Source organism: Ricinus communis, chromosome 1 (assembly GCF_019578655.1).
Source record: "Ricinus communis isolate WT05 ecotype wild-type chromosome 1, ASM1957865v1, whole genome shotgun sequence".
Lineage (NCBI taxonomy): Eukaryota > Viridiplantae > Streptophyta > Magnoliopsida > Malpighiales > Euphorbiaceae > Ricinus > Ricinus communis.
In genome coordinates, this window is record NC_063256.1 from 2,277,925 (window position 1) to 2,297,213 (window position 19,289).

The following is a 19,289-nucleotide window of genomic DNA, read 5'->3' on the forward strand; positions in this document are numbered from 1 at the left end:
ATGGTATCTATCAATTTAATTTTATAATTAAAATAATAATAGTAGTCGTGCAACACACGGGTAAACGACTAGTTATCAATTAAAGTTCAAATCTTATATTTTTCAATAATTTATTGAATAGATTTAAAATTTTATATATGCTTTTAATTTATTCTTAAGGTTATTTTTTGGTGACAATTTTTATAATTTTTTAATAAAAAATAATAGTAATAAATCAATTATGCGTACTTAAAAAATTTATAATATAGCAAAAAGTATATCTTGCTGCTTTTTTATTTTTATAAGAATCAAGCTAAATCAATAATAAATAGTCGGTTAAGTGAAATTATAACTTATTATTTTTTATATATTTTTCTATATAATAATAAAAAGTTAATTATTATTACTAATATCAATGGCAAATAAAATATAATTTGCATTCGATCTTAAACTAAATAACATATAAAAGTTAATTATTTCCGTTCTCATTCTATTCCATTTCTTATACCACTCTAGTACCATTATTAAACTTGAACTATACGAAATTAATGCTATATTCTGTTGAAATTCATAAAAAAAATTTATTTCATTTAAAAAATATATGAAAAAGAAAATAAAATGAAAATATGATAAAATTATAAGAAATATTATTATGTTATGGAATATGTTGAGTTACTAATATGAAATTCATTTAAAAATTTTACCATTTTTATTAAAATTTAGTTTAACTATAATTAATTTTACATAAATTTCATTACACATAATACTAAAATAACTTTCACTAAAGCATATAAATAAAAATATTTTTTAAAATAATCTTAAACTTGACCCATGAATTGAATAGAGTCATCAATTAAAACTTATACAAAACTATAATATATGGAGAAAAATGATGAGAATTAAACAAGATAATTTTTAAATAATCAATTTTCCTTCTTTTAATGAAATAGCTGAAGCTGGATAGGAACTGACTGTAAATTCAAATATCAGCCAGAGCAATTCGCAAAAGCGTATTTCTCTTTTGTAAAGGAGAAAAAGAAAAGATATGTTATTAGTCATAAAGGCAAGAGAGGGGAAAATGTATCAAGAAAATTGATTCAAGATTACCATTTGACTGAAATCTTGCCACATCTTTGCACTAAAGACTGCCACATTTCGTTAGTGTTAGTATTAATGAATCAAACTCAAGCTATTAACACTTGACTCATTAATCGCAAACTGACTCGTTTATATATTTATAAATATTAATTTACAAATTGATTCGTTTACATATTTGTAAATTTGTTTATATATTAATGGATTTATTTATAGATATTTTATATTATAATATTTTATTTTATCTATATATGTGCATGTACATATCAATTTATACCAATTAATATGTAAGAATAATTTTATTTTTAATAATAAATTATAATTAGCTCGTATTAAATATTTAATATTAATGAATATAATATGTTATATTGTTAAATAAAAAATAAATTTTAATAGATCAAATTTAGACTCGTTATAAAATAGTAACAAACAAAATTTAAATTTATGAAAGCTGTGTTCCACTCAATGTGATAATCCTAAGTAAGTTTGATTGATTATTTGTATTTCTTTTTTAAATAATGTTCTGGAGTGATTTTTCTTTTTGGAAAAAGAAAGGTAATAGTGGATGAACTTACTTAGAAATTTCAAACCCTTTTTTGTTGTATACTGGAAATTAATTTCCTCCTGCGGGACCTTATTCCTTTTTACATAATAATGTAATAGACATTGCTTGGTCTCCTTTTGAGGTTTTTTCTACCTTATTATCTTCAAAAAGACACCAATTGTTATTTACTATTAACGTCAAAATGTACTTGTAAAATGGCCGACTTCATTCAATGGACCTCTTCACTCAAAATAGAGGGTGAAATCTTTCTTCTAATATGTTTGTGTGTGTACCATTTTTTAGTTGTTTTTGTTAAAAGGTTTTGGCAGTTTCATGGAAGTTTTGCGGCAATAAATATTGGGTTGGGTTTGGTTGGCGTAATATCAACGAAAATTTATATTTTTGAAGAAAATGCTTCCGTCTGTCGTTCAAAGTCTTGACATCACCGTCGTGGCTGCTACAGAAACAATAATTTAGATCTTTATCTTTTTATATTATTGGATTTCTTTCTTTGTTTTGAAATATTTAGTATTGGATATTAGAAATGTAAATTATTTTTAAATATAAATTAATTTAAAAAGTGCATAAATCAGATATTAAAGATTCTTTCTATCTTAATTCGTCTATCGAGTTTGAACATGATAATACAGCTGTGTCAAAATTTTTGGAGAAATACTTTGCTACTCGTAAGAATAACTCTTGAAAGAGTATTTTATCACATTTAAGAGCCTTGTCTAAATTAACTTTAAATATATATATATATATATATATAAAATATAAAATACTAATAATATAAAATAATTTCAATCATTCATTGCATATATTATTTAAAAGATATATGCTTTCTTTTTATGTATTAGTAAAATAATAATAACACATAAAATAAGAATTAATATATTCAACTTTTATCATCACTATCATTTATAAAACTAAATTTTATATTATCTAAGAGTTTATGTTAATAATCATACTTTATGGTTAATGATGAGATATTTTATCTATACCGGGTGATAATGCCATAACAATATATTAGAACACTGTTCGTGTATAAACTGAACAATAGAGGCTAGAAATGTAAATCACCATTTTCAAATATGAATGAAACTGTCAATTATGCACTTATAAATATAGACTATATGTAGATTTGCACATTGTTTGTCTCTGGAATTCTATGGAGGCGATCATGAGGGACAGCCATTTGTTTATTAATAAACAGGTAAGCAGCTGTTAGTGTAAGTTTTATTGGGGTTGAGTTTGCAGCAGATTCTTATGAGCAAGTTGTGTAATAATTAAAACTTGAATCTCAGACAAAGGATTGACCTTCTGTAACTTGCCTATATAATATATCTGTTGCTGTTGTTATTACCATTTGAGCACAATTTTCTAATATTACAAGACATTCTTTATACATATACAAATAACTTCAATTTGATTATGCCAAAGTGTGAATTTTATCATTGAGATTGAATGGCATGTGCTGGTGAAGTTCATTTAACCAACATATAAATGTATGTAAATCTACTTGAACTTTTTTCAATCCAGGAAAGATTCCATTTATCAGCAATATTCTAAGCACACCTTTCAAAATAGCTAGAAACTGCAGTTAAAAATAAAAACATAAGAAAACCAGTTACCATCACCAAGAAAAAAAGTAATAGTATTGATGGGAAAGGGGAAGAAGAAGAAGATGCAAAAAAGGTGTATGCACTTCACGTGGGTGGCCCGTCAATAGCAGCGTAAGCAATGGGCTAAAAAATGATGAGAAAAGGGACGTCACAAATGTTAATCTAATATATAAATTATTAATTAAATTAAACCTTTTTTTTTTTCTTTCAAAGAGTGAACACAAAGAAAGTCAGAGAGTGAACAAGACACAGGAGACCTCCAAGAATCTTCAAGCTTTCTTCCGCGTTGTCACTCACTTCAATTTAATTTTAAACCTTAGAAAAGAAGAAAGAAAGAAAGAAAGAATCGTGATTGGTGGCCTTTATGTGTTTTGTGGGGTTTTTTTTTTAAATGGTCAGCAATTGGATTTTCTATCACTTTATTATAATTTGTAGTACTACCATTCTCTTCTATCCCATTCCAACACTAGAAGCTGGTCCCTTATTAGAAAAAAAGAACCTTTATTTTCCAAGTCAAAAATTTCTCTTTTCTTCCCCTTAAATTCCCCATCTTCCTAGCCTCTTCCTCACTAATTAAGAAAAGCCTTTTCCCTTTCTCGAATATAAATAGCTTTGTCATCTATCTTTTCTTTAAAACTTATATGTCGCCCACTTGCCCACATCAACACTTTGTCGTTCGGGGTGTGATTTGACAAACATTTTGGTGGTCTCTTCTGCCTCAATGAGTGATTTTTAGGTACCCACTTGCTATTTCTGCACATTTATATCTCTTCAACTAAACATTCTTCTCAAACTGCAAACCCCAACTTCAAGCCCTTTGAGTGAGAGATGGAGTAGTATTCCCTATCCATTTTGCTGTACTCTGCTTCTCATTTTGCTACCTCTTTATATATAAGATTCTTGTTTTGTTTATAGCATTTGTGTAGATGGAAAGGGAGCAAAAGATTCTTGTCAATGAACTAACACAAGGGAAGGAGCTAGCAGAACAGTTGAGGAACCATCTTAACAACATATCATCTTTTGAAATGCGTCAAGGCCTTGTTGAGCAAATACTTTCATCCTATGAGAAAGCACTCTCCATGTTAAATTGGGATGCCTCTGCTATTGAAACTAAACCCATAATTACTACATTGGAATCACCGCACTCTAATTATGCCAAACGCAGTCCTAGCCCTAGGAGTGAGGTCTCAGATCAAGATTGCAAGGATCAATGTCACGGTGGTGTTTACAAGAAGAGGTAATTAAGGTCATATTATGATGCATTTTTATATAGCATTCTGGCAAAAATTTGTTTTTTCTGATTATTGGATTTGATAAAATATTGCAGAAAAACGCAGCCAAGATGGACTCTGAGGGTTTGTTCAGAATCTGGAATGGAAGGACCGCCGGATGATGGTTATAACTGGCGAAAATATGGCCAAAAAGATATTCTTGGAGCTAACTTTCCAAGGTGAGAAGTTTTGCCTTTTGATCCTTCAGATCTTTGCCTTTTAGTTGACACGTATGGAATTCAATAAGAAGATAAAATGCACCTTTCGCCCTAGGCTTGTTTTGGACTGTGCTAATGGAATCTCATCTAATTATGTCAGTTTGAGCAATGCTAAAATTCCTTAAAAGCCCAAAAGAATTGGACCAGAAAATATTTTCTATTAAACATGAAATAGTATATCCAAATGGTACTAGAACTTATCCACTTGCAACTTTAAACAACAACGGGTGTCGTGGGTATTAGTAATGCCCCTGATCACTCCAACGTTAATATTAGTCCTGGGTCCTGACAACCATGTCGCTAGCCTATTTTTCTCTTCTTCATTACGATATGATATGAGTGGCCAGAAATAGGATAGCTACTCCCTTTATTCCCTGTTCGTCTTCAGCCCAATAGCTGCCCTTGATGATTAGCATGCCAATCTTGGCTCTAAAAATATCAACTCCCCCACGGGCTCTGCGTATGACTGCAAAAAGTCTATCTAAACATGTGCAGTAGTACTACTAGTTCAGGTTAATACTTAATCTAACGTGGCCATTATTTTGCTTTTTGCAGAAGTTATTATAGATGCACTCATCGTCACTCACAAGGTTGTTTAGCTACAAAACAAGTTCAAAGATCAGATCAAGACCCGACAATTTTCGAGGTGAACTATTCAGGAAAGCATAAATGTCTGCACTCCTCTCGTTTAGCCACATCATCGCCTTCTCCCATAAACGACAAATCAGAACAAAACAAAGACAATTTTCAACTACAACAGCTTGAAGATAAGCCAAAGCCATTAAATGAGTTATCTTTCAACTACAAAGATGGACTTAAAAGCGAGGATTTAGACATATTTCCATCATTTTCTTTTCCTGATGCGTCATACATGGGGAATGAAAATGATATATACAGAGAGTCCTTGATTGAAAATAATTTACTGGGCAGTCTTTCTTCTCCTGCATTTATATCTCCCGCCACATCTGAGTCTAACTATTTCTCTGTCTCGCCGTGCCACTACAGTGTGAGAACGCCGGAATCTGATTCCCTCCCAACTTCGGTTGTCAATTCACCAATTGGAATTTGGGATATCTCAATAGATAATGTGGAGTTTGACGCCAGTTTCCCTTTCGAACTCTGAAATATTTGGTTAAGAAGAGGATTACTTGATGTGTTAGTTTGGTCTTAGCCAACACTTTTAAAGAGAGACTTCAGAGAATGTTCATATGTCTCCTGTAGTATTGGCTTAGAGAAATTTTCAGTCGGTTAGTCAGGATCACGTGTAATCTTTTTTCTTTTAATATCAAGTTCATGGTTCTAGGTGCACTTTTTCTGCCAAAGTGTTACCAGTAGGATTAAAAATCTTCTTTTGTAAAGTGTTTGGAGTCTTCAATCTGTATGTTCTTGTGAATCTTTGTTAGGGAAATAAAAGTGAAATCAAGTCTTTTCCCTTTCGTCTTTTTTGTACAAACACTTATGGAGCTATATAAAGTACATAAATAGCTTAAAATTAAAGTTCATCCGCCATTTAATATCAAAATGCTAGTTCAAGAATCCCTCCCCCCCAAAAAGAAAGTGCTTTTACCATTCTTAGAGAGATTAAAATGACTAGTTTGTAAAAGAATGGTACATGTACTATCTTTACTAATAATTCTTACTATTCATTTTTTATGAATAAAAGGAATAGCTTTGGCTAAAAAGAATTTGGAAGCAATCTTCCTTTTCTTTTATTACTCGAAATCTTTTTCAGCACTAGGTGAATTTGATTAAGAACGTGTCAGAAGTCGCAGGTATCCAAATGCAACTAGGTGATTTTCGCCTAAACTTCCCCGCAAAGCAATTGTGAATTCTCAAAACTTCTTCACCGCAGTTTGCTTGTATTCTACTAAAAATATTAAAAGATTTGATTGCAATTTGTAACGAAAGCTAAAATGCAATAGCTGGAAACTAAAAGCTAAGAGTTCGGATGAACTTAGATTAATTTGCATCGAACATTGAATGTAAAGATAAAGCATCTGTCACAGCCTGTGGATAAAGTAGAAAATTTACATCCCATGCCAAAAACTGAAAAAGAAATAGAAATGGCCTATTTTGGTTTATGAAAAAGAAGACAAGAACCTTACATGCTGCTGAAAAGAGAACTTGAAAGGGCAGAAATCGGGAGCAATTATCAGACTGTGCCTTAAGTATATTTTTTTTATGAAGAATTGATGTTAACAGTGCATAGAACAAGAGCAGAAATAAAGATTAATTAACAGACAAACAAAGTTCTTATTAGAATGTGAAGTTTCAAAACTAAACACATTACCAACGGAAAAAGAAAAAAGTCTACATCACTGAAATATTTGCATAATCGAATAAATAGATTGTGCGAGAGTAAGTAAAAGGAGAAAGAGAGCAGCTACTGTTCCTGTGCCTCTCCAGAGGTTCGTGAAATATACCCTTCTCATGCAATGACTATTCAGCTCGATACTCAGTTCATGGAAACAAGCCCCCGAGGCAGTGATTTCCAGGCCAAGTTTATTCACCAACTCTGCCACTGCTATATTGTTCCCTACCAAGTTCACAACTATGCCATTCTGAACAAGCACCTCCACATCCTTTCCGGCAGTAATCAGAAAATCCAGTATCCAAATAAAGTCACATATATAATGGTCGTTTGGATGGTGACACTGCTCATAAGCCATAAAGTTTCTAAGAACACGTTCTGTGTCGTCTTGCACTTCAAATGGTGGCATTTTTAACTCTCCCCTCTCGAACTTTATGCATAATGGCCATCCTTCTCTGTTCACTCTAAACTTAACACCTGCCTCCTTCAACTTACTAGCACTGTGTAGACTTTTCGCAGAGTCATGCCTATTCTTTTGCAGTGGATGAGGGTATGCTCTAGAGTTCCCTATCAAATCAGTGAACCTATTCAAAGAATTCAGAGTTTAAATTGGCCGTAAAAGTTCAAGAAAATCAAATTAAAAATCTGACTCTAGAGTTAGAGGGCCAAATTGAACATTATTCCTACTTTATGCTATCCTGGATATCAGGTGTTAAAAAAGTTTATAGCCAGAATATATAAATACCGTTACACCGATTAAGAAACTCTGTATATTTATATTTAATACAAGTGCACTAATACTGTGCATGCATCGCTCTCACTTGGTTGTTAAGGATTGCTTGCGACTTTTACACCTTTAATTAATAAAGATTTACCTAAATTAATTACTTTTTAGTTGCACGGCTGTTATTATTATTTTAATTATATATTTAAAAAATCTGGTTATTTACGTCACAATTTACTATAGTATCTCAAAATTTTTGTAAAATAATTGTTGGCAACTTATGGTGATCTCTAGGTGGTAATTCTGACAATTATTGGCATTCTCTGCTGATGAAAGATGTGCACTTCGCCTAAAAATCCATCATTGCTTGAGGAGTACTTCTCCGTGAACAAGTTATGACTTAAGAGCATCATTAACATCCTCAATGTGCACTACTGGGACCTTCCCTGACGCTTCTTTCCACAGACGTTAGCCGATTGATACCTCTGCTTATCAATTTGTTGCTTGTAAGATCAATGCTTCTAGTGCTTGCAGCTCCGATAGAGAGTAAAGTAGTTCCTGCCACCATCCCACATGCAATGCTCACTACCTCAAGATAGCCATCATGCCTCAACATTTCTTGATCTGACAACGGCCTTTCAGGGTGTAAATGAGTCGTATGCAGTTTGTCAAGCATATAGACATATGTCGTTTTGTTATCTAGTACTAGAAGAGCTGCCAAGAATCTCACTAATTAAACTTCAAATGTCTAAGTAACTAGAGGGGTTCTTATGTGATGTACATCTTTCTTTCTCATGAAATGCATATCAAATGTTCAATCTTGTCTCAGAAATAAGGTTCATGTATCCTTCAATAGCCTCTTCCTCTGCCAAGCCTAAATCTCTGGCTGGGTCTTAGAATCTGTTTTAGAAGTGCCATTTTGGGTACATTCCAATGTTCGACATGCCTGAAATGAAAGCCGAATGAATTGAAACATATGTTGAATGAATTGAACTAAGTATGTCTGATGATCCCACTGTTGTTACCTGCATACTCTTCCGGACTGCACATCAAAATAGTACTCCGTATATCCAGTAGCTGCAATATAGAAGTGTGGCTTAATTAGCTAACTATGTGAACTTTTACAATGATAAAATGAATGGCATCTCCAACTCATTGTCGCTTGGTTCAGAACAAGCAAGATTCATGGAAAGTTAATCAACCTCACAATTCAATGAAGAGCAAGGTTCTTGTATGATGTAAAAAGCCCTTCTCATTTTATCTATTAATGATGAACACATCTCTTAAGTGGAAGCTAAAACTGGTGTAGTCCCCATGAGTGGATTGTTTAACTGTGCGACAGATATCAGATAAGCTGCTATTAAATGTTAAAATCTCAAATATCAGTTAGGGGATTAAAGCTATTACATGAATGGTACCAATCAAGGAGAAATCCATCTTTGGGAAGCTATCAAAGCAAAACCCATTTCTAGTGTAGTTATATTTTCCTGCAAACTTTACATTTTGTTTCAACTGTAGATGTTTCTTCATTTACAAAGAAAAACAGTTTTAAGGGTTCAATTTTCTGCAAAACGGCATTACAAGTTACTTCCAATATGTCTCTTTATCACTTTGAAGTAAAACCATGAAATATACCAGAAAGAATAGGCTTCCAAGGAAATGACATGATACAGCTAAATCGCCAGTATCCAATTCCCTTATCCTGTAAGAAAACAAATGTTTGGTTGTAACCATAATTTTTACACAAGAAACTCTGCTCTCTACAATACCGTATTTTATGTAAATTCCATCACCTCAAAGTCTTCCCACTTCATAAGCTTCATATTGGACTTCTCAAGAAGTAATCCGAAGTTTGTGCAGTTCCTTTTGAAACGTCGAAGTCCTTTAAATGAACCAGCTGGATCAGCAAATTCACAATCCTCTTCATATGCATCGGATGTGAGATTCCCTTTCATTTAGGAAAGCACGGTTACATTGAAGCTCAAAATAAATTTTCTAAAAAACCAAAACTGACTAATTAATAGAAATATGATGGTCGAAGATCAATTTTCTACAACCAAAGGACGAAAGTAGAAGATCGAGCACAAACCAAAATCAACGAATTAAGAGAAGTAACTTATGGGTGAAACTGAAAAACCTGTGACAAAATACGATCTTTGGAAGTCATCTTTGATAGATTGGACGACTGTGGCACGATCAATGCTTCCCAAGTCGTCAATGGAGAGCTTGAAATTCGCTTCACTAGTAACTGAAGGTGAACGGAAAAATGACGCGGCGATGCCAAGAAGCTCGGAGCTGTACCAAGCTACCTTGAGCAGGGCATTCTCAGGCTCCGATTCTTTTCTGGTGGATGGGTTCTCTCCGTTACAGCGAATTCTGTTGAATTTTCTAGGATAAATTGGAGAGAAAATGATATTTTGATGGTCAGAATTAAGTCTGGGAGTTATGGACGCGTGGGAGAGAAGGTTTGCCATTAAGTTAGAGAGACAGAGAAATGGAACTCCCGCCGTTCTTTTAAATATCTTTATTCCAGAGAAATGGTGGCCATAAGAAATCTCCAAAGAGAAAAATTGAACTTACAGCAAACGCTGTCATTTAGTAGAAAATCTACAACTTATCGATATATAATTTTTTTTGGAAAACGTACAGATAAGTCCTTAATCTTCTTCCCAAAATACAATTAACTACTCACTTTTAAAATGTGTTAATTAAACTCTAAACACTTTTAAAATAGTTCAATAGTCAATCTCAATACATGATCCAAGTATCACCCGAAGTGAATGAATAATGAGAATTAGGATTAGAACTAGCTGCTTTATAATAACTTGGTAAGACTGATATGTCTTTTTTAGTACTCGCAAGTGCACGAACCGTTCCTATAGTAAGGGTAAGTTCACCACGAGGTCGATTTCTCAAGAAACTATGAGGCCATTTATTATAAAGACTACTTATCAACACAAAATAATAAAAGTAAATCTAAACACTCTAAATCGTATATTTGAGATGATAATGGTCATAAAGTAAAGTAACTAAACAATAAATAAATATGCAATGCAAATGCAAATACTTATGATCTAAAACTATATGCTAAAAATAGTATTTAATCTAGTCATTTACTTAGTAATCTTCTTGTTTTACTTTAAGTCTGATATAATGAATGAGATGGTGATATGCATTTTTCCTAAATCACTCAAACTAATGATGCAATTTAGGTTTCTTATACCAACATAGATTAAAGTAAAGATGACGTTTCTAATACTTTTAAACCTAAAGATTTTCATAACAATTACTATTGCTAAATTAATATGATGGTTAACTAACAATAATAAATGAAATTAATAAAGATATGAAGATAAAGAAATCATTCATTAAATAAATAAATAACAAGGTTCATACAAAGTAAAAAGACTAAACTAAATACTTATGAAAACTAGTCTAACATATTTAACTCAATGATCATGGTATTAAATAGAAAGACATAAAATAATAAAATAAAAAGCTCCCTCAAGATCCAGAATTTCTTCAAGTAGGAAGAAGATTGGTCCTCAGTCTCCACTTCTTGAAAAGCTCCTTAGATCCTCAAAAAACAATGAAAACTAAAACTAAAGTGTTTATAAAAAACTGTAGAGAATTATGGAGAGAATAATGGTTGCAGGTAGGAGAAAACTCCCCTCCTTCTTCTTTCTTCCTTGTTCCTTGCAGAGATTTATATAGAGGAGAGTCCTCCTCTAAATAAATCTCTCTAGAGATGAGTATACTAATATAAGTCTATCTAAAAGATAAGACTTAAAATATCTTAATCTCCACCAAATACTATTCCATAAATAACTCTTAATATAAATCCTAATAATTATACAAAATGACTAAAATATCCCTTGGGCCTCATAATTAGCAGTACATACGTCTTAATCTTGTACCTTGACACGAATATGTCCTATTAAGCTTATTTTAGCGCCATATTTTCCTCTTTTTGCTAATATTTCTGAAAATAGACAATTAAGGTTAAGTGAGGCAAAATCACATATTTTCACCATTTATATATAGAAATATATCATTAAAGTTTTAAAATATCCTTAAATATCTATATATAATTTGGACCGATCAAAGACCCGCGGCACGTACTAATCCACTGATAATTAACATAAATAGAAAAGAAAAGAAACAATTTTAAAGCTTCAATTCTGGCAATTGAAGAAGCACTTGAAAAAAAATAAGTCACCATTCAATAGTCATTTGAAAAAAATTAAATACATGATCCCAAGACCCGCATTCTTAGATGAAACGTTTAAATATTTATAGTTTAATTAGATCACTTTACAAACATTTGAAGTTTAAATAAGCTGTAAATATTAATTATATGTTAAAATATTTTAATAGGCACACCTCACCGCGCATATAATTGTGAAAACACTAAGATAATTTCATTTTATTTTGGGATTTAAAATTTTATCCTTTAAGATAAAGATTTAAATTGAACACGATCTTTTGATAGTCAATTAGTCACGTCTTGGTCTTGGTTTCTTGCCGCAAAAGAAGAGTAAAAAAGAAAAAAGTAAATTGTATGCTCAAATATATTTTCTTATTAAAACAAAGAAAGAAAAGGAAACAAGTTTCAGTTAAGCAGTATAAAAAGCACTGGCCTGCACAATACGTCGGATAACAAGTCAAAGCTCGCCGCAAACACTTCCAACTGAATGGCCATGCATTTCTTGGAGAATCTGATAATGCACCGCACAGGAGATTGCTTCCTACCACCAGTGTTAAAAGTACCGGCGTTATATTTCTTGCATTCACGGCATTGATTTTTCCACTAATGGTAAGACTATTCGATGTGTCTTTGTCTCGTGTTGTTTCTCCTATTACTACTTTTCCTCGAATTGCTATCAGAGAAAGGTGTCTCAAAAACGGCCGGTTAGAAACATCAGTTTCTTCCAACCCAAAAACTGAAATAAACCAATAGATGTTCTCTTGGCTTTCTTTAGCATATCATTTCAATAGCAGAAGGTAAAATAGTTAGCTTCCTAGGAAGGAACCCGAGATGCTCCCCGTCAGACTGAATATAAATGCTGCCACTGCCAGAAATGTCCTCCACTTTAATGGAGTGAACGCTGCAAGAAGACAAAGAAAGCGTATATCACATCATATATTCCAGCACAGCTACTGAATACCATCCACAGCTAAAAACAAGAGTCAAACTTAAACTTAGTTAGGCTTAAACTGTGGAACAATCATTCTCGATCACAGTGCTATTTGGCATAAACAAAATCATTGACTACAAACACGTCAATGAGGGAACCTACCTTCTTGAAGACACATTTTCCACTGATAAGTGTGTCCCTCTGTAGAGTTTATGAAGTTTCAGAATAAAGTCATACCATTTGAAGTCCTGAAGAATTACAACCTGCAAAAACCAAGATAACATACTCAAAACATATTAGCAATATGCCTCATGAACTTATAGCAGAAGTCTTTTCACCTCAAAGTTTCCGCTGCAAGGGTCAGCATTTGGAGTGATTTTCATGCCTCCACCAAAGTACTTTGCATTTCCAACGCAAAGAGCTGTTACTTGAGAACATGTTTCCCATTCACCTCCATCAACCTATATACAGAACATCCTATGAAGTTATATACAAGACAGGAAAGCAAGCATGTGAGGAGCACAAAACTGCATAACAGTTAAAAGAGTTTGAAAAGCACATCAGACAGAGACCTTGATTCTAAGGTCATGATTGTTATGCCCCATAAAGGCTTGTAGAGCACCAATGACATAACATAGGTTTCCAAATCTCTTGTATCTTGATGCATAATAACCAGCCTTTGCACTCCTGCAAAATTCCATTAATAGCAATAGGACTTTGATGATCAGCATGCACTTTAATTTTAGACAATTCCACATTTACAAATTACTCTTACAGATGAATATCGGCAACATTTATGAAGTAATGAGCTTCTTCACTTTCTCCAGTGATTATGCCAACATCAATTCGTGATCTCAGCCCTGAGAACAGCTCCATCAGGGATTTAATAAACAACAATGAAAATGAAGACAAGCTGACAACTAGTTTTGCGATTCAGATTGAATCGATTTTTTACATAAAAAGCAATAATAATATAAGATAAGTACCTTTCACAATGCGATCAACGGCTTCATAAGGATCATTTTTCCTAATCAAAGCAAGTGAGAATAAACATAACTGTCATGATTAACAGTAAATGTATATCATAAAAATACTCGTACCATATTAGTCCAGAATTGAGTAGAACCAACTAACCAGCCCCATGTTCTGGCAAAATCTGACCCGGTTCCTAAGGGGATGAGCTGTAGAGAAGTACAACAGGATCATATCTACCCTTAAGAAATTCATTGCATGCAATTACATATCGCATAAACATGTTATTACCCAACTTTGCAGCAAGTAGCCGATCATAGTCACTTACCCCTAGAGCAGTTGAATGGGCAACCTCTTTATTGTGATTAACAACAGGCTTTCCAGCCCAAAAGAATCCATTGACAACCTGCTTGGGGCCAAGTCAAAGTAAATAGACAATGATTCACATACATATAGAGTGATTGCTGGATCTAGTTTTCTCTATTTATTTATTTTTTCCCAGATGGAACAATAGACAAAATAAAGATAAGCATCTAGCAACTAATATTTGGTAAAGGAGATTTTGGTTCTCTCTACTTATTTTATTTAATTTGAGAAAATATGACTTTAAGCCCAATATATGTGATAGTTTTATTATAAGAGAAAGTAAGTTGGACCTCGTGAAGAGTGCCATCACCTCCCACTGCAATCACAGCATCAGCACCCTCCCTTATTGCCTGTGCATCATCATATTGATCATAAGCCCAATTTAACAATCAATCTCGTTGTGGACAGCCTCAACCAAAGTTCAGGATCAAGAAATATTATACTCTGTACCTCTCTTGTTATGTCAATTGCATGATAAGGACCTGAAGTCAAGGATTCACATATCTGGCCACAATAGAGTAAAACATCATCATTTGAGACAAGATGAAGCTATATGTAATAGTTTTTTTTAATTTCGTTTAGCTGAAATAAATTCCACAAAATCTTATGGAATTCATTTGGCAGCTTCAAAATTTATGTGTTCGGTAGAAATAAAAGTTCAAGAATTCTACTCAATGAAATTTATAAAATTGATTATAACTAAACTAAATTCTAGCAAGGTATATAGAATTTTCAAGCGAATTTCATATTGATAAATCCATATATTTCATAATACCAAAATACTGCTTTCAACTTTACCGTTTTTTTTTATTTTCTCTCTCATTTTCCTCTCATGTCATCCCTCTATGAACTATTATTCTTATTAGAATTTGTTCCAAAGACAATATGCATTTCATTTGAAGTGAAGTTTGTAATTATTATTTAACACAATGAAATGAATATTACTTATATTGTGTTTTGTTGAATTCCATAAAACAGAATTCATTTGCAAATTCAAAGTTTATGTATTTTGAATAAAATGAAAGCTAATTTATTATTTTACATATTCAAATTTGTGCGGAATTTATTATAACTAAACTAAATTCTAATAAAATAGATAAAATTTCCAAATGAATTCCAAGTTAGTTTATCAATGTATTCCATAGCACTAAATAATCTCCTTCAATTTTATCATTTCCATTTTACTTTCTCTCTCATGTATTTTTTTCAAATGAAATGAGTTCTTTAATGGATTTCAACCAAATATTGCATTAATGAATTTCAACCGAACAATGGAAGAATTCTAACAAGACACAAGGATATGAAGATAGCTTATGAATTCCAGTTGATGTATCCAGTATGGTTTCTAGGATATACCATCCCCATTTTTTATAGTCCAACAAATGCATACTTTAGGAACAAGATTCTCAACTCTTGTTTTTTATTTTCTTACTCAAAATATACCCCAGCACAAAAATATGTCTCTTGTTTTTAAAAGGCGTGAAATTAATCATAACTGAATCGTGAATCCAACGGCTTAATTAAGCAGCGAGGTACAGAGTTAGTCTGAGACAGAGACACAAGCATTACCGAAGAGAAATCTCACATTGCAATCTTTATCGAGGCGAGACCTAAGATACGGAAGTAGTTTCTTCCATTCCTTGCCAGTTCTACCATTGGCTCCTGATCCAATTACATAATCAACTAGCGGTTTCATGACAATCAAGTCCTAATATCTTTCATTTTTTCATAATAAAGAACAATACCTCTGGGATTGACGACGAAGACAAGATCGCGAGGGGAAGGAGATGAGGAAGAGCCGTGGAAGACGGAAGAGCGTTGGTGGGAGAGATCAGAAGCCATAGAATACTGAGCAGTGGTAAACAGGCGGAGGTTTGAGGATGATGATGTAGATAGCATTCCTGTACCTCCTCCCAATGTTATCTGATAGTAACATGCCATTTTTTGCTTCTTCCTTTTTTATCTTACGCTATGTAACTGTTGGTTAATTATTATTGAATGCGTGACGCGCCGAAGAGAGATAGGATAAAGGGATTAGTCTTAAAAGTCTACTTACTACTGTACTAGTTTGTTTGCTGTTAAATCATAAATCCCTTCATTTTCTGTTAGAGACATGACGCATGCCGTCCCTTTTTCTTTTTAAACTTTTTTCTCTCTTTTAACAACGATGACGAATTGACGACGGTGGAACAGAGGACCTTACCCCGCCTCCACAGCACACCTCAAACCAAAAGGATATATTTATAAATTCTTTTCTATATATAAGACTTCAAAAAATTGAAATATTTTTAATATTACAGTTGAAGAAACTAAAATTTAAACGATTTTCATAAAGCATAATTTAAGTGGAAATGTTAGAGAATGAAGTGAAACATATTAAAACAAATTGTAATTGTACCACTAAAATTTAAATTTGCTGTTAAACTCAAGACCAGAATGAGTTTTTCTTTTTCTTTTTCTCTATTGCAATTACAATTATAGATCGAAACATAAATGTAGCCATAGTTCATAAAAGCCCACATTCAAACCACACTGCATATATGCTCTCCAAATCATTTTTGAAGTGAAAGAGAAAAAGATTCTTCCGAAATTAATAATGCCTGCAAGTTAAAGCTGAAGAGAACGACAGCATGCTCCAGCTATAGCAGTTTCTCTTCATCTTTCCTTCACGTTTATAATAAACACATCCACAAACAAGGCAAAACATTTGAAGAAAAATATCAGAATAATGTATTGTTGCATTGGATTAGAGGGCAGATAAGTACACAAAAACAGTACATGGGCTGATTGAAGTAGCCAAATACAAGTGAAGATTTTCCCTCATCGCCGCCCCCTTGATTTTGAATCAAAATGATGCTTCTTCAACTTTTTCTTGCGCTGCAAAACAGTGGTACCGCTGCTTTCTCTAAATGGCATCCCCATGAGGGCCAACAGCTTCTGCCCTTCTTGGTCATTTTTAGCAGTGGTTGTGATGCAGACGTCCATTCCCTTTGCCTTACCAAGGGCATCAAACCTGATTTCTGGGAACACACTCTGATCACGAATCCCAATGCTGTAATTTCCATGCCCATCGAAGCTATTTTGACTTACACCCTGGAAATCCCTTGTCCTCGGAAGCCCCAGATTGATAAGCCGATCTAAGAACGAGTACATCACCTGTGCAGTACAGTCAATGAGCATACAACATAAGTTATGATTTATTAGACTCCACAGAAAATTTAGAACTCAAATATGCTGCATGTGATGTATGAAAGGAACTGCTACGTCCAGGAGATATACAATTTATAAGTCAATTCATATATCGAAAGCAAGAACTTCAAATTGACTGCTGTTGTTATTAGTTATAACTAATATCACCTTTACCACCAAATTCCCAATTGCCCTCACTTTTATATCAGTTGCTAAACCCATATCATATATCATATCTACCACAACAAAAACTCACCACCTTAAGCTCAGGCAGTTTTGTTTTCCTATACCAAAAGGATGCTCCGAATTCGGGGCAGCCTTGTTCATGCACCCTTAACTTTGAAAGACCTAAGCTGCTTCTCCCTCCATTGCCTCTAATAATGATTTTCCTTCACAAAAGGACACATGATTTTCCTTCACAAAAGGACATCACAAAATCTTTTAGTTAAAGGTGATTCCAATATTGTTGTTGCTATTATTACTTAGACATAAGCATTGACGGTCTACAAAGTCTTATTTCTAACCAGAAAATCCACATCCTGTGCACGAGAGGAAGGGCAGCATGGATTGTTATATTAACGAAACAGGAACTGAAACTCTTCAAATTGTTTAAAATAACTCTCAAAACGTTAGGAGAATCAAGCCATGGGAATGTTAAATTTTCAACATGAAATTTAAAAGTCGAGACTTAAGAGCAGAGTGCGTTTATATCTCAAACCAAAACTAAAAATAAAACATGCTCACATTTCCTCTGAGAGTGACAGCAATGCCTAGCGGTTGGCCTTCCCTGATCTTGAAGGTAGCAATGGAGTTCCTTGCTCTTGTCTTGATAGGCCTCTGTCCTGTGATTAAAGCCAAATCATTCATTGCTGCTTCCAAACCCTTGGCATTTTGCGCAGCTTCTCCAATACCACAGTTCACCACGACCTTCTCAATTTTTGGTACCTAACCAATTCAATGTTAAAAAATTGCAAACAATAATAAACATAATAAGATAATTGAACTTACAACTTATATACATACAGGCTAAAAAGAAAAACACTCTTCTCACTCCTTGAAACAAGCCAACAAACTTATCCGATACAAGTAATCTCTTAAACATCCAATTCAAACCTCAAAGTTCCCGTAGAGGCATTGTAAACCAAAGATTTTACATAGTAAATTAATTAAAAAAACTAAAAGTACAATGGTTACCTGGTGAATGTTTGAGTAGGAGAATTCTTCCATAAGCAAAGGAACAATCTTTTGGAGGTAAGTGGTCTTGAGGCGATAGGTTTTTTCTGCTTCTGATTTCTCCACAAGCACAATTTCTCCAGTGGCTCTCACTGACACCACTCCATTGCCATTTCTAGGATTTCCGTACGGCACTTTCACGGATGGATGAGATGAGATTATTGGGAATTGGCCCCGAAACGACGCCGCTGCAGAGGACTGTAAGAGGGAAGGAGATGACATTGTTATCGTCAGTGTGGTGAGTGAAGAGCTTCGAGGGAAACTTGATAAAATAGCGTTCGAGTTATTTTACGAAACTACCATTACGTGATGAGTGTGCCCTTTGTGGGTATTCTGTAATTGTTTCAAAATTTCAGTGGAATTCTGTTTGCCGGTTTTCCTGAGCGAACGAGAAAGGATAAGAACTCCAATTCTTTTCCACGCTGTGTGCGAAATTCACTGTTGTGGTTGCTGCAAATCTTGCTTAGGCCTCATTAAAGTTTCACTTCTTTTGATAAAAATGAGCCTCTAATTTATTTTTAGATAAAAGAATTTTTTTTTATTTCGTTAATAATTTAACATTAAATATGTTAATACTATTTATTAATTTTGATAATGCTGTGTTTTTACATTTTCATATATTGT

General features: G+C 33.3%; 4 protein-coding genes across 7 annotated transcripts; 1 reads left to right on the forward strand and 3 right to left on the reverse strand.

Moving 5' to 3' along the window:
- Positions 1-3,795: 3,795 nt before the first annotated feature.
- LOC8286674 (probable WRKY transcription factor 53) lies at positions 3,796-6,168 on the forward strand. Of its 2 annotated transcripts, XM_002511862.4 has the most exons (4): positions 3,796-3,979; positions 4,159-4,480; positions 4,571-4,693; positions 5,288-6,168. In XM_002511862.4, the coding sequence occupies exons 2-4, from the start codon at positions 4,170-4,172 to the stop codon at positions 5,853-5,855; spliced, it is 1,002 nt and encodes a 333-aa protein (XP_002511908.1). In that variant the 5' UTR covers positions 3,796-3,979; positions 4,159-4,169; the 3' UTR covers positions 5,856-6,168. The 2 variants fall into 2 exon arrangements, with proteins under 2 accessions (XP_002511908.1, XP_048226424.1); XM_048370467.1 differs by having other exon boundaries at positions 3,799-4,480.
- Positions 6,169-8,482: 2,314 nt separating this feature from the next.
- Positions 8,483-10,351, reverse strand: LOC8286677. Of its 3 annotated transcripts, XR_007214529.1 has the most exons (6): positions 9,905-10,351; positions 9,561-9,715; positions 9,403-9,469; positions 8,970-9,098; positions 8,793-8,844; positions 8,525-8,713 (listed from the first exon to the last, which is right to left on the reverse strand). XR_007214529.1 is itself a non-coding variant. In XM_002511865.4 (5 exons), exons 1-5 carry the CDS (start codon positions 10,239-10,241, stop codon positions 8,617-8,619), a joined length of 708 nt encoding a protein of 235 aa, XP_002511911.1. In that variant the 5' UTR covers positions 10,242-10,344; the 3' UTR covers positions 8,483-8,616. The 3 variants fall into 3 exon arrangements, 2 of the variants coding, with proteins under 2 accessions (XP_002511911.1, XP_015583670.1); XM_002511865.4 differs by lacking the exon at positions 8,970-9,098 and having other exon boundaries at positions 8,483-8,713; positions 9,905-10,344; XM_015728184.3 differs by lacking the exons at positions 8,970-9,098; positions 9,403-9,469 and having other exon boundaries at positions 8,483-8,713; positions 9,905-10,348.
- Positions 10,352-12,324: 1,973 nt separating this feature from the next.
- Positions 12,325-16,349, reverse strand: LOC8286678 (sphingoid long-chain bases kinase 2, mitochondrial). Its single transcript, XM_002511866.4, has 12 exons — positions 15,989-16,349; positions 15,829-15,905; positions 14,694-14,747; positions 14,534-14,593; positions 14,206-14,283; positions 14,040-14,086; positions 13,892-13,932; positions 13,681-13,765; positions 13,478-13,592; positions 13,244-13,366; positions 13,068-13,168; positions 12,325-12,875 (listed from the first exon to the last, which is right to left on the reverse strand). The coding sequence occupies exons 1-12, from the start codon at positions 16,182-16,184 to the stop codon at positions 12,746-12,748; spliced, it is 1,107 nt and encodes a 368-aa protein (XP_002511912.1). The 5' UTR covers positions 16,185-16,349; the 3' UTR covers positions 12,325-12,745.
- A 614-nt stretch (positions 16,350-16,963) lies between these two features.
- LOC8286679 (50S ribosomal protein L5, chloroplastic) lies at positions 16,964-18,999 on the reverse strand. The gene is made up of 3 exons (XM_002511867.4): positions 18,627-18,999; positions 18,177-18,377; positions 16,964-17,399 (listed from the first exon to the last, which is right to left on the reverse strand). Exons 1-3 carry the CDS (start codon positions 18,885-18,887, stop codon positions 17,064-17,066), a joined length of 798 nt encoding a protein of 265 aa, XP_002511913.1. The 5' UTR covers positions 18,888-18,999; the 3' UTR covers positions 16,964-17,063.
- Between the last annotated feature and the right edge of the window lie 290 nt (positions 19,000-19,289).

Coding starts and splice junctions, on each gene's coding strand:
- LOC8286674 (XM_002511862.4), top strand. CDS start 4,170: ATGGAAAGGGAGCAAAAGATTCTTGTCAATGAACTAACACAAGGGAAG. Junction 4,481..4,570: donor GGTGGTGTTTACAAGAAGAG/GTAATTAAGGTC, acceptor AAAATATTGCAG/AAAAACGCAGCCAAGATGGA. Junction 4,694..5,287: donor CTTGGAGCTAACTTTCCAAG/GTGAGAAGTTTT, acceptor TGCTTTTTGCAG/AAGTTATTATAGATGCACTC.
- LOC8286677 (XM_002511865.4), bottom strand. CDS start 10,241: ATGGCAAACCTTCTCTCCCACGCGTCCATAACTCCCAGACTTAATTCT. Junction 9,470..9,560: donor TGAAGTGGGAAGACTTTGAG/GTGATGGAATTT, acceptor GTTTTCTTACAG/GATAAGGGAATTGGATACTG. Junction 8,714..8,792: donor CAGTCCGGAAGAGTATGCAG/GTAACAACAGTG, acceptor CTTTCATTTCAG/GCATGTCGAACATTGGAATG.
- LOC8286678 (XM_002511866.4), bottom strand. CDS start 16,184: ATGGCATGTTACTATCAGATAACATTGGGAGGAGGTACAGGAATGCTA. Junction 14,087..14,205: donor CCCATTCAACTGCTCTAGGG/GTAAGTGACTAT, acceptor ACTTCTCTACAG/CTCATCCCCTTAGGAACCGG. Junction 12,876..13,067: donor GAAAATGTGTCTTCAAGAAG/GTAGGTTCCCTC, acceptor GTCTTCTTGCAG/CGTTCACTCCATTAAAGTGG.
- LOC8286679 (XM_002511867.4), bottom strand. CDS start 18,887: ATGTCATCTCCTTCCCTCTTACAGTCCTCTGCAGCGGCGTCGTTTCGG. Junction 18,378..18,626: donor CCTACTCAAACATTCACCAG/GTAACCATTGTA, acceptor TGAATTGGTTAG/GTACCAAAAATTGAGAAGGT. Junction 17,400..18,176: donor CTGTCACTCTCAGAGGAAAT/GTGAGCATGTTT, acceptor TGTACTGCACAG/GTGATGTACTCGTTCTTAGA.